The sequence below is a fragment of the Amblyomma mixtum genome, chromosome 3, assembly GCF_055824585.1.
Source record: "Amblyomma mixtum isolate Tamu chromosome 3, ASM5582458v1, whole genome shotgun sequence".
NCBI classification, from domain to species: Eukaryota; Metazoa; Arthropoda; class Arachnida; order Ixodida; family Ixodidae; genus Amblyomma; species Amblyomma mixtum.
Window position 1 is genome coordinate 413,646,004 of NC_143014.1, and position 20,328 is coordinate 413,666,331.

The 20,328-nt window shown below is 44.8% G+C and overlaps 1 protein-coding gene across 1 annotated transcript in view; it reads left to right on the forward strand.

The window, feature by feature from the left end:
- The window catches only part of cm (AP-3 complex subunit carmine), a 48,621-nt gene that overhangs the window by 16,590 nt on the left and 11,703 nt on the right, over positions 1-20,328 (forward strand). Inside the window, exons 5-9 of the mRNA XM_089584848.1 lie at positions 987-1,146; positions 4,552-4,665; positions 10,046-10,119; positions 12,545-12,650; positions 17,656-17,814. Coding sequence (XP_089440974.1) covers positions 987-1,146; positions 4,552-4,665; positions 10,046-10,119; positions 12,545-12,650; positions 17,656-17,814 — 613 coding nt within the window. The remainder of the gene's footprint in view (positions 1-986; positions 1,147-4,551; positions 4,666-10,045; positions 10,120-12,544; positions 12,651-17,655; positions 17,815-20,328) is intronic.

Below are 20,328 nucleotides of genomic sequence, written 5' to 3' on the forward strand. Positions count from 1 at the left end.
AAAAATGATCACCGACGTGCCAGTCGGCTTTCGAAAGTGTTGTACAGCTGGGGTTGGATGGCTGGCGAATTCCCAGCGAGTTGCTGCTATACCCGCCAGCTGGCCGTGAAGTTTAGAAACCGAAGCAATGTGGCCAGGCTTCTGAGTCAGTCATTTGCTTCGGATGTGTGTACAAACTAGGTTGCCAGAAAAGAAAGGAGTAACAGTTGTGTAAATGCGTTTACCTTTCAGTCACATCTTTGAAAACAATGCGGATGTGTAAGGAAACGCTTTATTTGTCCATTTTCATGCTAAGGGCCCAGTACACAGAGCGTGCATTGTTGTTGTTGTTTTTTTTTTGTGAAGATGATTGTTGAAACTGTAACGGTGGTGTTTGGGACATTAAACATCCCTGACTTTGGCATCACCAAAAAAGGAGGATGGGGATGGGTTGATCAATTCGCTCTCGCCCTGCCTTAAGCTTGCCGTCCTGGTTAGTTCAGTTGGTAGAGCGACTGCGCCGGTGAAGCGGTGGTCCTGGGTTCAAACCCCGGACCAGGACGAATTTTTCTTTAACCGCGAAGTTTCTGAGAAAGCTGTATAGCTTTCCTTTGTAGCCGCATGGCTGTGCTTGGGTGGATATCAAGGAGTAATTACTCCCTTATTACAAAGATTGAAGATGAGTAAAAAAAAAATAGTCGTTCGATAAAAGCAAGTATTGCACCCTCAGTTTCATTTGAATCTCTTCGTGCTGCATTGTTTGTTGTTGCATGTCAATTAAACTGCCGCGTATCTAGAGCATACTGAAATCAGCTTTATTGGTTCTAAGACAAAGTTTATTTAACACATGCTTAATGTAGTGCAGTTTAAGCTGTATATGAGACAAAAGTTATCAGTGGGAATTTTCTCACTAATACTTGCGGATCTTAGTAAAATTTTCTAGTGTTTGCTCGAATAGTGGCGAGCTGTCTGGGCTGAGCATTCGCCACATATTCTTCCCTGTTCAGCCTGAGCAGCACCCTGCCCACCGGTCAGCTGTCCAATGTCCCCTGGCGTCGGACTGGTGTCAAGTATGCCAACAATGAGGCCTACTTTGATGTGGTCGAAGAGGTGGACGCCATCATCGACAAGAGTGGGTCGGTCATCTCCGCCGAGATTCAGGGATATGTGAGTAGCGCAATGTTTCGTTTTAAACGACAGAGCATGTGTTCCATGCGTGTGTGTATCTTGGTATGAAGGCCACGCATGCTCAAGACTCTCCCCTTCCACCTGGGGTGAAGAGGTGATGGCTATAGCTGCACCTCTGTAATTTGACATACATGACGGAAGCCAACAGTCACTGAAACCAAAGAGCATAACCAAGGAGCATATTCATCAATGGGAGGTTAATAGGGTAATAACTTTATAGATAATTGATCAGAAAGCAGAAGCGAAAACAACCACATGCCACCGGTGGAATCTGAACCTACGATCTCCGAACGTGCCTGGTGGTTTGCCAACTGAGCTACGACAACGGCCGTCCAGTCTTCTGCTTTTAGGGGTATTTATGTGTAGAGTTACCTAACCTTGAGAGTGTTCACCAGCACCACCTTTGTCTATAGCATCAGACGTAGTACATCCTGTATTACTGTGAGTGCCATGTAGGAATGTGATCGAATGGTGAGGGCAGAGGCCGTGTGAGAAGCCTCTAATGCTACTTATGGCATCAAGACTGCCAGATTCGAGGCCCTGGTTCAGATCTCACCAGCAGCATGTAGTTGTTTCTTCTTCTTCTTTGTGATCAATTATCTTCAAAATTATTCCACCTTTTAATCTCCCATTGATGAATACAAAAAAAAAAAAAAACCCATCCCCTATGCTCCTTGCTTTCGGCGACTGTTGGCTTCCGTCATGTATGTCATAATTATCCCCTCTTTTCCCTTCCCTTGTCTTGCTCTCTGTAATCTGAAGTTATCTATCTCTAACTTGCAGTTAGACAGCATCATTACTACATACATGGTGTCATTTTGTAGGCATTAGGTTTCTTGCTTATGATGCTAGAGGGTCACCATAGGAGTGACAAGAAATGCATAGACTTTAACGGGATCAAAGGTGAACTTTTATATTTTTCGACTTAGAGCAATGAATTTTGGCAGACTGGCTTGAAATAGTACCAGACAATCAGATACAAAGTTTCACAATGATATCTTCATTTGGTTTTGTTTTGTCATTGTTTATATGTTGTTCACATGTTGCTTGCTCATAGAAAGCTTCACTTCACAACAAAACGAGCTGTGGGTCTGTAAATGCTTTTAATATTTACTAAGAAGTGGGGTGTAAATCAAGACTCTTTTAATTTTGTTTTTAATTTCTCTGCTCTTTTTTTAAAGGACACAGTATGCACCTTCTCTTTATGTTTAGAATGTGTCACGCTCCGATTACCGTGTAATAAAAGCATGCGAGCCTATATGGTAAATCTGAGACTGTCTTGATAAAAACCACATTTCAGCAGTTATACAACAAAACAAACGGGATAAAAGTCCATGAACCCGTTGCTGTGCTAGGCTTTCCACGAGCAAGGTGATAGCTCAAAACAAACTTTCAAGAAAACAAGCCTCAAAGTTCTAAACTTGCACACACTGTGTGTAGATGCCGACAAATATATTTATTTGGAGCTCCTAGGGTTTGTTTTGGGTGAAATATTTCAGTACAACCTAGAAAGAGTGTTTTAGATGCCAAAAAGTGTAGTACTTTTCAAAAATCGCCTTTTTTCGCAATTTTCGCGGCCTGATCCCCGCCTTAAGGCATCAAGCCGTGAAAATTGCTGTTGATCTTCACGATGTCACCGTTCACAATGTCTCTGTGCTTTTAGGATAAGTGCTTGTTTGAAACGAAGTTGCAGATATGGTGTGTTTTTTTTGCACAGCCTGCCCATGAAGGGAGGTCCTTTTTCCACTTTTTGAGGAACGCTTAGGGCAAGGTAGAAAGCTAATAGTGGCCATTCTTATCTCTTTTGCTGCTAGTGCTACCACCCTGCGTGAAGCAGGTCGTCATACTTGTTGAATTTCAGCTCTTCATAGAGGGTAAACAGAGCCACACTGCTTAAGTGCTTGGAAGTTCGACAATAACAACACTTCCTGACAGGGAGCGGCTGCATGAGTGGTAGTGGTTAACGTGCTGTTCATGGCACCTTTCAAGCTTCTCCTTGATGGATATCAAACTGTGAACGAGAATGACTAGCCGTTACTGAAAGCCAAGAATGGAATAACTTGTCAAGAAAACGAAAACTGCACGCACAGCAAACCATCTGCCACCTTATCCGACGAGATGCACACTGTCACCTTCACCGTGCAACGGCCGTGATGGCGCAACCGTCGACTGCAGTGCCCTCACACTCCCTAGGAGCAAGCCGCACCTAGGGCAGATCAGTAAATAATGAAAGCACGGAACCCTGCTTATAAGAGCCCTCTTATGTAACAGACAAAAAGTGGTGGGGATTTAACGTAGTTAAACAGAGTATACGGGCAAAAGCAGTGTTCATTCTTCAATTGGAGGGGGCACTTAATCTCTGCCTTAAGGGTACGATGTGATAGCTTTAGTGGGTTAATACCCATGTAGGTAGATTTAGTCATTTTGTACTTAACATTCATAGATTGCTGTGAGTCCTCATACCACTCCTGGCGCAGTGGCGCAGCGGTTAAGCGATGTGCCAATACTTCAGCAGGTGGCTGTTTGTATCACAGCTACCGGTCAGGATTGTAGAACCCATCTTGCTCTTCCCGAGCAATCTCTCGCAACCAATCATTAATTTAACTGCCACTGCCAAAGCAGGTTGTGATGATGCCACAACGTTACGTGACCTAGGTGGTGTGATGCCCTCCTCCCATTGGCTCCTCCGAAGCTTCTTCCCATTGGTTGCAGCTTGCGCGGTATTCACACTCCTCCAAGCTTACCTGACTAACTCAGTTTAGCTGTGGTTAGTTCGGAGCACAAGGCAAGATGACGAGGGTCTTGCTCGGGGTTGGTACATCTAGAATAGTGCTTTCGCACTAAAACTCCTTCTTCACTATGTGTCTGTTTTAAAGGGGTTCAACTGTATAACAAACGATCAAAGCGGAAAAGCCTAATATATAGGATGCCACAAGGACATTTAAACCTCTTTAAAAAAATTGCACAGTTCCCTTTAATATTGCTATACTGGTTGAACTGGCAGGTTGACACAGTCCACTTACACTAGCACTGCATTTTCTTTCATGTCGCAATTTTTGTGCGAAACTTGGCTCAACACCACAGAACACCACAGTCATGTCTTTGATACTAAGCTCTATTGTGCAACAGATTTGCAGCTGCTGCTGTAAATTACTGTGCTGTTTTGTTTGATTGTGTGTCCTGCTGTATTGCGTGCATTTTACTTGTTTATTCGTGAGTTGTAGTTTTGTTCTGTCCCTGACGAGTGTAAGCAGGCTGGGTTAACAATGTGAAATAATTTCGCGATTGCTATTTTATTATATCTGAATTATTATTTTTGATGTAGTAAATCCTCCTTGTATCGAAGTCCACCCCCCTCCCTAAATTACCACACTGCTTGTTCAGGTGGACTGCTGCATCAAGCTGAGTGGAATGCCTGACCTCAGCCTGACGTTTGTGAACCCGCGCCTCTTCGACGATGTCAGTTTTCATCCCTGTGTTCGTTTCCGGCGTTGGGAGGTAAGCTCACGTGCGGGGCATTGTTTTAAGAAAAATTGGTGCACAGCTTTTGGATTTAAGCGTTACATTCCATCCTGCTACTTGTTTGCAGTGGAGTGGAAGTTGCGAAGGGCATTGAGTTAGTTTTGCCTCCCGAGCTCTGACTTTTGGTAACTCATGGAACTGAAAAGTACTGCTGTGGAATTAAAGTTTAGAATGTCCTCTTTTTCCAGGACATTTCTGTTAGATGTGTCTCCTCCACTGATGCACTGGTCCCTGCATTCTGCTGCAAAAGAATGGGGGCGGCCGTTTTTCCTTGCCCACCTTTGCGTCTGACAAAGCACCCACCAATGTAGTGCACCACGGGTGGTGAACGCCTGCTCTCGTTCTCATCTGGCAGCATTGCAGATGCCAGGGCACTATGGTTGCAAGTGCACATCCGCAGGGAAATGCTTCCACGAAAGAACATTCTTTGCCTACCTTTGAACATGGCATTTTTCAGTTCCATCAATTCATATACAAAAGTTACAAGTCAGTGGGCAAAAATTTCTGTATAACCCTCGGTTACGAGCGTGAGGCAACACCTGTGACAAGTGTGCTGTTTCATGCGCTTGCAAGCCATCTACACAGGTTTGGGAGCTGTTGCCACACACTTGTAGCTTCCACTTCTCTGCAAGCTAGCTGTGTAGCTGAGTATGCATGTTCTTCCTGTGGTTTCTAGCCATATCGAGGCATCTCAGTGTTGAATGTATACTTTTTCTTTGTGCGATGCGTTCACATTAGTGCATGCCTGCCGCCTATTCAGAATTTCGACCGGACCACCGAATTGCACGAACATGATCTTATTTCTCCCTACACTTGCTCATGACTTTGTTCGAAATTATTTTCTCCAAAATTAACTTGCTGCGTGCATTGTAGGTGAACCATAGCCACTAGCATGTGCCTGTTATATGGCCGAAGCCAAAGTGACCACAGCTGCTGGCAAATTTTTTGGACTTCAAAAATTTGGACTTGGATCACGAGCCACCAACTTTCCTATCAGACTGTAATACGTATTTACGAGCAATTTATCATAAGCAATGAAGTCCAAAAGTTTTTTTTTTTTTTTTAAATAGCTAGAGTCTGTCGCTGAATCCGCGATGTGAGAGCCATCATGTTTAATTTGATGTCGATTTAGTGCGTTTCTGTGACCTTTTATGAGGCACTTCCTGGCTGTTCGCAGTTTTCCTAGCGATCGTTAGATGTGTTGGGAGAAAGCGAAAGGCAGGTGGAAAGGGTTCAACTTGAAGGGCATTGTGGTCACCTGTTGAGTCACTAGCCACCTGAAACCATCAGCGATCTCACATTAGATAAAAGAAACAATGCGGTGCGTTGCCCGTGATAACAACTGTGCTGCTTAAGATAAGCATTGTTTAACTCTTTCGTTACCACAGGAAAAATGACTGGTTTTCATAGATATGAAAGAAGCCAACAGCCACAGAAACCAAGGGGCACAGGGGATTTTTAATTAATTTATTTATTTTGTGGTGTTTATCAATTTAGAATATTACTGAATATGTTATCGCTTAAAGGTAATTGATTAGAAAAGCAGAAGAAAAAACAACCACATGCCGCCGGTGGGATCCGAACCCACGACCTCCGAATTACGCGTCCGGTGCTCTACCTCTGAGCTACGGCGACGGCTGTCAAATCTTCTGCTTTCGGGGGTATTTATGTTTACAAATAACCTAACCTTGAGAGTGTTCATCAGCGCCACCCATGTTCATAAGCGGCGGACGTAGAACGTCCTGAGTTACCGCAGGTGTGACGTAGAACGTCATCGAACGAAGAGGGTGGAAGCTGCGAGAGAACCCTCTTATGCTACCTATGGCGTCAAGGCTGCCAGAACCGAGGCCCTCGCTAAGCAATTAAGCAAACAAGGGAAGGGGAATGACATAGGTGTAATGACATAGGTGTAAGAATAGGTGTAAGACATAATTTTTTCTTATAAAATATGTGAGTTGTACGAAAGCGAAATTTGCACGAAAAGGATGGCAGTAGAGTGTGCCTTCTGAAGGCATTTTTTTCAGCACAGAGACTTTGTGAGAATATTGCGAAAAAAATCTGCAAACACACACAAAATTAAATATTTAGAAAAAAAAAATTGTATTGACAAGGCAGTGTCTTGGAAAAAAAAATTAAAAACGTTCTGGAATGAACAAAATGTTTCCAATTTATTTATTAACTAGCCACCAAAAATTTAAATTTATAACTCAAACTTTTCGAGCTAGAAATTTTTTTCTGACACTTTCTCCAGAAACACGCACTGGAGATGCAAAATTTAATCGGCGACGGAACAGCAACTGGGAGGGACCTTTTCCATAGTTTTAGCACCATTTGGAAGCCGGCCGTTGCAGTAGCAGAGCCTGCAAAAAAAAAAAAATGAACGGGAAACATTAGCTAGGTTGGCTTCTCCGTAAAGCACTGCAGCACGCGATGGTGGCAGATCAAACACCAGCTAGGGTTCCAGAAGAGGGCAAATACGGGCTGGTTGGTACATGTTTTACGAATTGGAAAAACAGCGCAATCAAAGACGAGACACAAGAGAAGGACGAAACACCAGCGCTGACTAACATTTCATTTAACATTTCATTTATATGCTGCCACACCTGTAGCAATAAACCATTTGGTTGTTAGTCAGCGCTGGTGTTTCGTCCTTCTCTTGTGTCTCGTCTTTGATTGCGCTGTTTTTTCCAATTCGTAAAACCAGCTAGGGTGGCTTCTTCTCACTACAGCAATGTTGTGTAAAAAATCGGATGCCAGGACGAAAGCTATTGCCATTGTCCTTCGCCCCACCCCGTGGCAGAGGATGGCTGCTGGAAAGCAACAACCAACCATGTCGCTGTCAGTGCACGTTAAAGAACCCCAGGTGGTCGAAATTTCCGGAGCCCTCCACTACGGCGTCTCTCATAGCCTTAGTTGCTTTGGGACGTTAAATCCCATAAACCAAACCAAACCAAACCAACCATGTCGCTGATTCCGAGGCACTATCTACGGGGGTGAGAGGTGCAAGCAGGTTCTTAAACACCTGGCTACCAGCTGTTCTCGTTGCTATATCTCATGCGGCGCTGTTGGAAAAAGAAAGATAAAGCATGAAGCCAGACGCTAACACTTGCTGCACCACCACTAATCACTCGTGTAGTGAGGCAAAGCCTGCTGCCTGCCATCCGAGCGGGCACAGCTTGGCACTCTGCAGTTCAATTTATCATATAAGCCTTATGGCAAGCCGCGTTCGACATATAAAGTAAGAAATGCATGTATTGTTAAAAATGTTTAGTAACAGTTTGATATAGCGAATAATTCATAATATCTGTGTTCGTTACGAGGAGGTTTTACTATAAATTGCTTGAAAATGCTTCACAATGCTTTGGTTTTACAAGAAACCATTTCGAAAGACATTTCGGACTATTTATTTATTTATTTGCAAAATACTAAGTCCAAGCAGGGCGGGCATAAAGGTTAGCGAAATTACAAAAGCAACACTGCAAAAAAAAAAAAGGCGCTTGCAGCATTAGCTGGTTAGACCTCACGCGGCAATAGTTCAGTTATCTGATTCCAGTCAGCTGTTATGTGTGGAAAAAGTGAAAATTTGTAAGTGTCTGTTTCAGCATATATAGGGGTTAGAGAACTTTAAGAGGACCATTCTGAAGACATCCATAGCTTTCGCGAATAGCTTTGGGCTATTACGCAGTGTCAATCTGAGGTCGGTGCCCTGATTTCCATTGGCCCTTGAGTCCATTCCTTTTTGGGCAGAGGGAAGTAGACCTTGCCCATATGATGTCGAGACACTACAGAAACCAGGCATATCATTCATGACATCAGTGCGATGTGTAAGCTGGCTCCATGAGCAAAAGACAGGCAGCAGCGGAAAACGAAGCCTATGGGCGGACAGGTTCCCACATTTCGTGCTGAGGTTGCGCAGTTTCTTTGTCGGCATCAAATTCTGATGATGCAATACCATCGTCCGAGTCACTGCTGCTTCAAGCGCCAAAAAAATTCTGCTGTGGATGCAGCAGAATTGCAGGAAGTGGGATTTTTCCAAGCGCACGCCATCACTGAGACTGATGCCGTCCCATGAGTGCACTACACTGGAACCTCAGCTTCAAGGGCATCTCAGAAATTGCCGCCTGGCAGGAAAAATACAAACTACGTAAGAAACTGAAGTAGTGTCTAAACAGCAAACTGGATAGCACAACAAATCCTCAGCAGCCCCAGTAACATTGAAATCGTGCTTCGAATCCGTCAATTACCGGTGATCGATGCATAGTAGTGTGGTAACGAAAGAGCTAAACCGGCCAGGTTACGCGCATGCACTCTGCAAGTCTGGCATTCATATTCGAGCTGTGTTCATTTTGGGGATTGAGAAATTGTGGTTTTGTTGCGCAAATATTAGAACGCAGAGTGATGATGGCAGAGCTTGCGGGCAGCCCGCATTGTTGCGGGAATTGTCCGTTACGGTATGGAAGAACCCTCTGAAACAGTCAGCCTTTCAGAAGTGGTCCACCGTGAGTAGTGCAGTGACCAGTGAATCTTGTGAACGAATTGTCTTTGGACGCTCGCTGCCATTTCAACCCCTCGTGACCGGAGCATGCAGAAAAAACTCACAGCAGAGGCTGCTGGTGTGTAACATTAACTCGACACTTCGAAACTGTTGTTCGTGCAGCACCACTGGTTTTAGGAATACCTTCAGAAAGCCGTCTGTGCAAAATTTCTGATGTGAGCGAAGACTTAATATGGAAAAGTAACTCTTAAAGTAGGCTATAGTCGTATACAACTCAAGAATGAAGCGGCCAATGGCCGATTCTTATGAGCCTGCTAGCGTGGCAATTTTTTGCAGAGGCATTTTTTTCATGTTTTTCCTGTGACATGTCATTCATTTTTTGTTGCCCTTTTGACAAAATTGAGATGAGCACATGTTAGATTCTAATTAGTGCTTTCACTGTCATGCAAAGCCTTCCCAGGCCTTGCATCCAAATGGCATTTCGATTCCTTACTATGCCTGTGTCAGTGGTTTGAACCCAACAGGAGGGGAAAGGCCGAAATCCTTGCCAGCGTCAGACATGGTTAAGTTCATAATCTGTCGTATTAACAAGAATAAGGTGGCAACATTTGTGCCTCCCTGGTAAAGCTTAGAGTATACCGTGGTACAAAGGATTTCGTTGCGGAGCACATGCCCTTGCTGCCATAGTGGAGTCTTGAGTAAGTGAAATGCATTCCTAGTAGTAGTATCAGTGTATTTCGTAGTAGCAGGTGGTCCTGCATAGCTGTTCATGCATTTTTAACCTTTGGGACATGAGTAGAGAAGAGAGCTGTCGGCTGTCCACCGCACAGTGCCAATGCCCAGCTGCGCCATTCTTTGCAGTCGGAGCGGGTGCTGTCCTTTGTGCCCCCGGATGGCAACTTTCGGCTCATGTCCTACCACATAGGGTCCCAAAGGTAGGATGCGTTACCACTGCTCTGTGTCCTAGTTGTGTGCATGCGAGTCCTGTAAGGGCGCATTGTTCTTGCTTTGCTTGCTGCATTGTTCTTGCCAGAATTTTACCTTAATGAGTGCCGGTTTGATGATTACCAAAGAAAACACTAATAACAGTGAGGTATCACAAGTACTCACTACTGTTTTTTTTTTTTTATTGCTAAGAAAGAAGTGTTCTTTGTTGTTTTTCCTACTATTATGACCACGGAGAACTTGTAAATGTCTGTTTCTTGCTCTGTATTCACTGAACTAAGGAAATGAATGTGTAGAGTACATACTTTTATGCGCTGGAGTAGTGCAGTAGGCTGCCAACTAGGCCTTTGCAATTATTCAAAGTTTCAGATTTTAATTGAATAACTCGGCAGCTTATTTTGGCTTTTGAATTTCTTCTGTTTTGTTTTACGTGTAGTTGGCTGGAACACTCCTGAGCTTAAGTATAGTGTGTCATTCATGCTTCCTTACTTTCACAGTGGTTTCATTTTGAATCTGTGCGCTGTTCGTTGCATGATCCGTGGCTCTTGGTTTGCTGCTTCTGCAGTTCGTGCTAAGCAAGTTGGCCTAAGCGAACTTGTGCACCTTCGCAGTGTAGAAATAAACCATGGCAATTTGTTTTAGTGCAACGTTTCCAGCTTATTATTCAGTAGCCGTGCTGATCTTCCTGGATTGTTGAATGCATGGAAATAGCTGTTTGCCTCTGAAGTCATTATAGGCCAGCACCTTGTGTAGCTGTTGTTGGGTGAGGGGGGGGGTTGGCCATTGCCACTTAATAATGGGTGGGCTGCCACCATCTGTGGGGTGCGGGTGCTCTACACTCCTCTTAAGTGCACCTGGTTTGCATGGTGGCACTAACACATTTGTTATTAGGAAAGCTGACTATGCTTTTGGCAGTGGGGGGAGTGGTCTTCTAGCAGTGGACCAAGACTTGCATGGCTCATGATGTCATGGCTTGATTTTGTGGTTTTTTGGAGTTGGGTATGTAAACCCAGCAGTCTGTTTTTATTTTATGGTGGCAACTACCGTAGCTGAGCTCAGTTTTGTCGCACAATTCATATTGCTGCTTATTATCTGCAGATGGGGAGGCATGTTGCAGTTATGTCACATAGTTTTGTGTAATTTTTTTGGACTGTCCCCAGGCAGAGAATGTACTGTACATTGAAAGGGCTGCATGAGTTTCCGACGTAAGTATTGCTGACAGCTGACAGTGAGTGGCTGGGCTGTTCTGCATGTGAAAAAAATACTTGTGTACATGGCAGGAAACCTAACAGTATGAGCTGTGTAGCCAAAACAAACTACTAGGCCAAAATAGATTACAGTCGTGAAGAAACCTGTTCCGCAAGTTGAGTACCTGGGCAGAAAACCACAACGAAGAAAGTGCATTTCCCTGCAATGTAGAGCCGGTGCAGTTCAGGGTACAAATTTTTTTTAGAGCAATTTCCCTATAATTTCAGCAATTAAACTTCACCCTGTGTTTCTGCGCTGTTTTTCCTTCTTGAAGCTATACCAACTTGTCCAAGTATCCACCATAACACAGTTAATAAAAACGAGACGTACAAGCAGATACAACAGTTTTCAAAAAATTTTTTTTTTTTCAGCTATTGGTCTGGATTTGAAAGCTGCATGCCCCCTTAACGATGCCTTGTGCTAGTTTTTGATTTGGGCCCCAAAGGGCCCAGATGGAGAGCCAGCACAAGTCAGCATTGGGAGGTGACTTATCAGAGATCTAGTGGTATTAGTTGACGTATTCAAAATGCTGCCAAATGCACCTTTTGTGCTGCGCATCAAATATTCAGCATTGGTGCACTTGAAGGCAGTGCAGATCGTACTGTGTTTCCTGCCTGTTCAGTGCCTGTGGTTCATGCGCCAAGAGAGCCAGAGGTCACCGCAGTGGAAACCGCTAATGCTCTAAATGAGCAATGAGCAGTGATGAAGCGGGCCAACAGCATGAATCACAAAGCTGCTGCGCAGTTATAGACTCAGCTTTTTCTAACTTGCTAGCTTGAAACAGAGTGGGCCTTCTGCCTTCATGCGCTTTTGTTTCCCACACTCTGGTTCATTTTACGTCTACCCTGAATTACTTTCATGCTTATTTAAAATGGAGCAGCAGATCTATGCTGAACCTTGTCTGATTTGTTCATCATTCATGTTTGAGTTTAGGCTGATACTTATCACCTTTTTTTTTATCCCCGCATTATTTCAGAACGTCTGTTCTGTCTTCATTCTGCCCCTGAGAGATAAGAACGTTCAGTGGTGTGCATTCATTCTGTATCTCGGGTGACAATCCCAGACTTCAAAAAACGTCAAGCGTGGGTAATGGGGTGATGCATTTGCAACATGCCAGGTGTACCTCGCACGAACGTGTGTCATACATTCGGCCCATGTGTTGTGCAGTGTGGTGGCTGTTCCAGTGTATGTGCGGCACCAGATCAGCTTCCGGGAAGCAGGCGGTGGTCGGCTCGACATCAGCATTGGACCCAAGCAGACAATGGGAAAGACGGTAGGTGGCAGTTTTTTCTTGGTGTGGCATTTCCTTTGGTGCTGTTTCTTCTTATGATGTAAGCCTGGGTACACAGATTCATTGGCCATCTTGCATGTATTGATCTGCTATTGTGCCTCAGGTGAACAGGCTTTTGTTGTTCCTATTTGTTCTGAGTGTTGTCTTGGAAGTGAGCAGCACTGTGAACCAGAAAAAAAAAAAGATTTGCAGTATTCTGTATATATAGTAAAAGCTTTGTAGTGCAGTGAAATTGTGTCCGCGCAGCACAATCATGTGCCTTAAGATGAACCCAGCGTTTTATGCATGGCAGGTGCGTTTTGGAAACTGTGTGCAGAGTATATGAGGTGCTTTATATGAGAAGCACGGTGTGCCTTTTTTGCTGAACTGCTGTGTGGCTCGTGCCTGCCAAGCAATCATTCATGCAACATTCAGCTCACTTGCCCCAGAGACTGCATTATTCTATTCATAAGTTGCACTCCTCCGAGGAAGTTTCATTTCTTGAATTCCTCGTCGTATATGTCAGACATTTGTAGAGTAGAGCGCCGCTATAGTAAACTCGGATAAGTAAAGTGAAACTCCAGTCCCATTTCACCTCCCATAGACGACTGTACATTTTTTTTCAGTTGCAGTAAACATTAAAAAAAAAGAATTGCCGACAATTATGTTACTTCCTAATGCTAAATTTGAGCGCAGCTCGTCAGCTGTTTCAGCTTTTCGATAGATTGAGGCAAAGAATTCAAGCAAGACGTGTGTACAATTACAGACAACTTGTTATTATTTCACACATATCCCTTCTTCAAGAAACACTCCACTAACAGTTCTTGATTGTCATGAAGGAAGTTTTGTAGTCGGAGAAATAGATGGATATATGCTCGATTTGCTGCACCAATGCGTGGTTCTCAAGGATGAGGTCTGTGCAAGTATTTCGCGAGGTTGTCACAGCTGTGGGAGGCGTTACGAGCGAGAGGAACGGGATGTTCTCTCGCATAAGTGGTAAGAAATTCCTGTTGGTCTTTACATCTACACTAAAGTCCCCACCCACCCTGCCACCCTGGCACATGCGAGGCCTACATTCGGAGGTAAATGCATACCAAAGACGATAAAATGGTGCTCTATAAGATATCTTCACCACCAAGCTCGGAAGCTGTGAGGAGAAGCCAACTTCTTAAAGTCCTTGAGGACGTGAGGCAAAGCGCACATTGCGCACGAAAAAAAAAAAGTAAAGCTAGCTATGAACACAGAGAGGAGGAGCCGCGAGTTGCTGACAAAGGAAAGAGGATGAAAATGCAGTCAAGAGTAGGGAAGGGAAGGAAAGGGCGAACCTTCGCAGCACGGCAACACAAAGCACAGGGAAGCGGCAGCAAGAAATGGAGGCACAGTGGCACTGTGTGAGTGCCTTGACTGTGTCGTACGTTTAACTGTTGCCTCTTAAACAACGCTGAGGCTGCGGAAATGATGCCATGTTCACTCAAAACTTTGGTTTTTACATGAATTTACATGAAATCAAACTCTCATATTCACAGGCATGTCGTATTTGTGCAAATGTGGTACAGTCGAGCCCACTTATAACCAACAGGACGGTCGTGCAGATTGCGTTCGTTTTATCCACGGTTCGTAATAAGTGGACTTATCATTTTAGAGCCAGGCTAAGGCCATCGAAACTGGCATTTATTTCTTACAAAAGTATGTTATGCGCGTCGACTTCTTCAAAGTAGACCTTATCACGGTGCTTTCCAAGCCTTCCGCATCGGTTCTACTTTATGTTCCTCACCGAGGACCAAAGTGTCAACAATTAAGCTGCTTTAAGAACAGGATATCACTAATCGTGGTTAAAACGTTCTCTGTGACTAGTGGCAGGTCAGCCACCTCCTCATTGGCATCAGATTCTCAGCAGTCTGGCAGCACTCGTACTTCGCGTACTAGGGCTTTTTCAGTTATGACTTAACGATGCCTGCATCATAATCCGTGCTGATGAAGTCATCTCAGCCGAAATCACGTTCGGCCATCTGTGTATCAACAACGCATCGCTACAAATCCACATGCGTCTAAGACGCGGATGTTCAGCAGTCTTCTCAGTTGTTCCTTGGTGGATACAACATGCTTAATTACTGAAGCAATTCATGATGCACTCCGCAGTCAGTCCCATCCACATGGCCTTAATTATTTCCACAGCAGTGAACAAAGATATCCAAACTGGAACATCGCCATCTGGCGGTGAACTGCTGTCAGCATGAGTTGGATGATTCACCAATGATAGTACATCCTGACCCCATGAATGACGCCCATGTCTGGTGGCTGGATCTTTCACTTTTCATCTGGTAGCGTGAAGAACATTGTCACCACAGCCAGAGAAGGCAGCACTTGGTGTGTTGCAAAGTTACCAAGCACGACTTGGAGCTCATATTTTTTTGCCATGTCATGGTTGAACTCAACAAGCAACTCTGCGAGCAACTTGTGCGCAGTACCCATTTGTGCCTTTGTAACTTATGTCTGGTTGCATGCTCGTCGCATGAAAACAAAAAAAAAGTCACGCTTATTCAGGTGTTTGTGTTCGGCTTGTAGCGCATGAAAACATAGCTCCCGATGCATAGTAGTGCGTAAGATTTGCAGGTGACAAAGAGCCGCTGCTGGTTGCTGCCATTCCTTCTTGTGCACAGTAGAATGTTACCGCAAATACTTTCCCTGTCTTTCACCAGTAGAGGTGTCGCCTTTCAGGGCATGCATTGTCGATGGCAGCATTTCGTAAAGCTGTGCTGTTTTATCGCGCTTTTGGGTCCTCGCGTTCCTTTGGGGGGAAGGGTGTCACGGACGCCCGGAGGCCCGAAGGTGCTCTTCCATCTCCACACTTACCGGAAGTGTGAGTTTATGGCACCTCTTCATTCAGTCTAACCGTGTTACGCAGCCACCGTTGTTTGTTGTATCTGAGATGCAGTCCCATTGCCCTAATGCATGTTTTGACTGTAGCACCATCCTCATTTCTAATAAGTGAGTATTCGTTATAACTGCTGCTATTATAAATGGGCTCGACAGTATTGCCTCCAGACATGAGCAAAATCGTAAATGTGACAACATAAGATGTGAATACTGAAAATAAATAATTATCACGTAAAGGGACAGCAACAGCAGAATGGAAGGTGTTTGTGTGTGTTTCTTTTATTAACTAACACTGTGTTTAGTACAAAGCCTAATAATTACCAGAGAGCATCCTCAGAGCCATGCCGTCACCAGCAAGTGACATAGTAAAGATTTTTGTTGGTATGAGTCACTTTACTATAGGGGGGCTCTACTATAAGCCAATTCCCGCGGCCTCTTCCCATCAACCCTTAGCCCATTCCCTATTCCCATCCCTTCCTGCTACACCCTAGGGGAGGCAAGGGGAATCCCCCCGGGTCCGATCCCCCGGCTGTGGTGTTGCCAGTGTAGAAACCCCCCCCCCTTTTATTTTCCGTTTTTCTGCCTGTGGACAAGCCAAACAAACGTTTGTCCCTCCGGACCAATTCGTTTGTTTTACAATTGAATTAAGCCTGTTATGCATAGCGGCATTCCTTTTGTTTGCCGCATCATACTCTTTGTATAAAAACGCTTGGCCTGACGATAAACCTCAGTCGGCAGTTGATACAAGTCCTGTTTTTATATGTTATATGTCCGTATTTTGTGCTAAAGCAGTTTGATTTAGGAATGCACACCAACTAGCCCTAGTAAAAGCACTGTTGCAGAGTGAGCGCTTCTTTTCTGGCAACAGCTTTTTCATCCACCCTATGTGGGCATGGAGCAGCAGCCACCCTGCGATGCAGGCACCTGCGCTTCTGTCTGCCAGCAGGGGCACGGCCCCTTGAGGAAGGGGTAAAGGTGGTGTCAACCTGGGTGATGTTGACCAGACACATTCTTGATCGGCAGGGCATCAGTCCCGAAGGCGCAGGTTGAGAGAATACTTGGGAGAGAAAGGCAAAGGAGGGGAAAGGAAAGGGTGATAAATGGAGGGGAAGTTAAGAGGTAAGAAACGGGAATTCAAAAACTGCACAGGCAGGTTTAGCTTGTGTCCTCTGCGGTGGCATTTAGGAAAAAGAAAAACTTTGAGAACAATATTGATTTTAAGGGGCCATACTGAATTCAAGGCACATCTTAGGATTGACGAAACAGTCTTTCAGGGACCCCTAATGTAAATCCCCAAACAGTGAAGATAGTCCATTTTGTTCACTGGCATAGTGAAGGAGCGCTTCCCAAAGTGACGTGTTGGCATGTTTGATATGCCATTGCAAAGCGGCAGCTAAGATTGGACTTAGTACATTGAGTAGGACCATGCAGAAGCGAAGCAGATGCATGCTTCCATATTGCTTACCTACATTGATTTCCTTCTGTTCACCTGAGTACCAAGTGGTCAAATGCCAAAGGAGGTACTTTGCACTGCAGTTGCGGTTAAGACCAGTGATTCTGCTAACGTATGAAAGTTGAGTAATACTGACGTCAATCAATGGTTATTTAGCAGCCCAACATTTCAGGACCCATTCTTCAGGAGCTGCCAAGAGATGAGTGAGCAGTAGTAGGCAGTGGCCTTTACTTCCCCTTTGTCGTCATGTAACAACCATCCATTCACATGTGCAGAGGGGAGTGTTGCCAGAAACCTGTTCCCTGTGAATGGCCTTAGCTTCGCGACAACAAAGGGGGAAATGAAGGCCGCTCCCTGCTGCTGGTCGCTCATCTCTTGATAGCACCTGAAGAAGGGACTGAGTGGGTCCCAGAATGTTGGGCTGCTAATAAATATTGGTTAGTGTCAGTATTTCTCAAATTTTATATTTCAAACCCTACTAGGTGGACTTTCATTAAAAATGTTCTCGTTCTGTTAAAATAGGGCGCCGTTTTCTTGGTGCCCTGCTAGACGCAAAAGAACCGTGGGATTAGAATTTCGAAGTTTAGGCTGGCTCCGGTTAGCCGTAGCATGGAAAACTGCAGAGGATTTGTGGCCCTGCACCAGGAAGCAAAGCCACCCGTGCTCTTTCTATCCCAGGTGGACGAGGTGGTCCTGGAGGTGCCGCTGTGCAAAACGGTGCTCAACGTGACCTTGACAGCGAGCCAGGGAAAGCACAGCTTCGACCCAGTCTCTAAAAACCTCGTCTGGGAGGTGGGCCGCATTGAGCCAGGCCGACTTCCCAACCTCCGTGGTTCGGTGAGTATCCCCCTTGTTCATTTGAGGACTGCCGAGAGTCATCAATGAGGTGCCCCTCAGTGGCACTTACCTGCTGTGAGTGCAGTGAGGTTGAGTTGAGTGTGGAGTCTGCTTTTTTCCCTAAATGTTTGTCAAGAAAGGCAGTGAAACAGTGTAGTGCTGTGATGTCACAAATGACAACAATGGTAGTATTCCATGTTACTTGTGTGGACGCTACAGCACATTTTGTGCAGCTTCAGTCGCATTTACAGTTGTACTATCTAGTGTAGAACGTGGGCAGAGAGGCAGATTCATTTGTTGACTCGTTTGGGCCTCCTCAGAATCAAGCTGCGGGTACTTAAGATTGAGCGAGGAAAAGTGAGCCTGATCTGTGCAAGTCTAAGTCCAAATTAAAATGTCTTTGTCCAAGCAAGTTTGAGCTCAAGTGAGTCTTAAGTAAAGGGAATGTTAATTTGTTCTGAGCACTGGTGGGTTTTATACTCTGTGGCAACTATTTTTGGCAGTGAAGAGAAAGCCACAGGCTCAGGGCATCCGCATCTGTGTCACTCTGCCAGTAGTTTGGCTGCAGGACGCCCACCTGGCACACTGCTTGTTGTGCTGTAGCCTCGCTTCGTTGCTGGTGTAGCTGCTGCCATGTATGGAATCAATGGACATGCCTAAAGAATTCATTGTAATCAAAGAAACGGTTTTTAATGTGACTGTCTAATGTTGAAAATGTTTAGTTATTTAGAAATGTGCTTTAAATAACGATTATTACCAGTATATTGCATTTGGAGAAGTAGCTATTAAACTGCAACTGGGGACTGTATTCCACTCTATAGGAAGAGACTGTATGTTGACTCTGCTCTGTAGCGTTTGCTTCATTGTCAAGAAGAGTTGTCGCGGAGTGCACTGAGTGCAGGTGAGCTGCTGCTGTCGCGCGGTTGCTTTGGTGAGTTAGGCTGCTGAGCTCAAGGTGGCAAGGTTCAGTCCTGGCCATGGCAGCTGCAATTTCAGGGGAGGCAAAATGCAAAAAGGGCCATGTCTTGTGTGATGTCGCTGCATGTTGTTGACAGACCCTAATGGTAAAAAATAAAATAAAAATAAAAATAAAATTCTGAAGCTACCATTGCAGCATCTCTCACAGCCTAACATAGCCTTGGGGCATTAATCCCCTCACACCATTGAGCACAAGCAAGTCTCGGTCCAGAAGTCCCATGAACGTCAATGGTACTGTCATGCCCAGTGGTAACCGAAATAAGCCCAGTGCTTTGAATGACTGCATCAGTCTAGAAAACTAAAGTTTACAGATGAACTAACGGTCCTGCAAGGCCATGGGTCAGGGTTCAGGAATTGTTTCTAAGTCTCCACCTATTAAAATGAAGGTGTTCAGCTGGTGTGGGCCGTGTTCATAGTAGTAATTAGCGTTACAGCAGCATGTTGTACTGTGTCCAGTGCTGCCTCCTTTCTTAGCTGCTTTGCCACATCTGTGTTTCTCCCATGATATTCCATTCCCACTGGTTTGCTTTTTCTTAAGCTTCATGTTCCCTTTGTTTGACCTCAGTGCAACCCACCCTTGTGTTCGGATGCCTTCTGATCTTTTTGTTGCCGCTGGGCCTCATTCTTAGCTAGCCTCGTAGTGAGCTAGCTAAATGCAGTAGAATCGCAATGATTTGAACCTTACTGTGTCGCAAAAAATGTCCATATCATCCGAAATTCGTATCATCTAAAAACGAATATCCACTAGCCAGAGCACGGGAAACGCATTTACGCAGATCTGTTTTCGGCTGGCAGGGTTTATTTGTTGCTGTGTACCACCGTTTACTGCTCATGGTGCGTATTGCGTGACTGGGGATTGCAGCGTTAGCGATGTGCACCACTGCTCAGTGCTCATGATGCGTACTGTGTGGCTGGCAGTCGCGGTGTTTACGATGCGAGGGCAGCTCTTAGTGCTTGCAGGTGCGGTTGTGGCACCCACATTTGTGTGATTCCTAATGGTGCTGCAGTGTTTGCACCATCTGAAATTCTATCCATTGTACACAGTGTACTTTGGCTGGGGAAGTTTACGATTTCATATCATACCGAAATTCGTATCAGCCATGATTGGATCATTGAAATTCGACTGTATGTATTAATTCAGTGCTTCTCAAGCATCAAGTGGTTGCTTTTCTGTGATTCCTGAAATGTGGCTTTTTTTATTAGTTCTAGTCCTCTCATCAAGGACACTTTCAGGTTATGCCAGGTGTGAGTAATGGCAACCTTTGTCAGTGGCAGAACTGGAGAACGATACTTTTATTACAGTGAAGTGATGCTACTTTTGGCAAATGTGGACGTAACTTTCTAGTTTTGGTTACAGACTCTTTGGCTTAACTCTTGACATCTGGAGAGAAACAAGTCTGGCCATTTGTTTTTTTCGCTGGCTGCATGTGTAGAAATGGAAGTTACAGCCATCCTCAAAATAATGCTCCAGAAATGGTGACGAATGCTTTACGGTAACTGCAGAGCTGTTTGCAGCTGTGTTCATCTAGCGGTTCA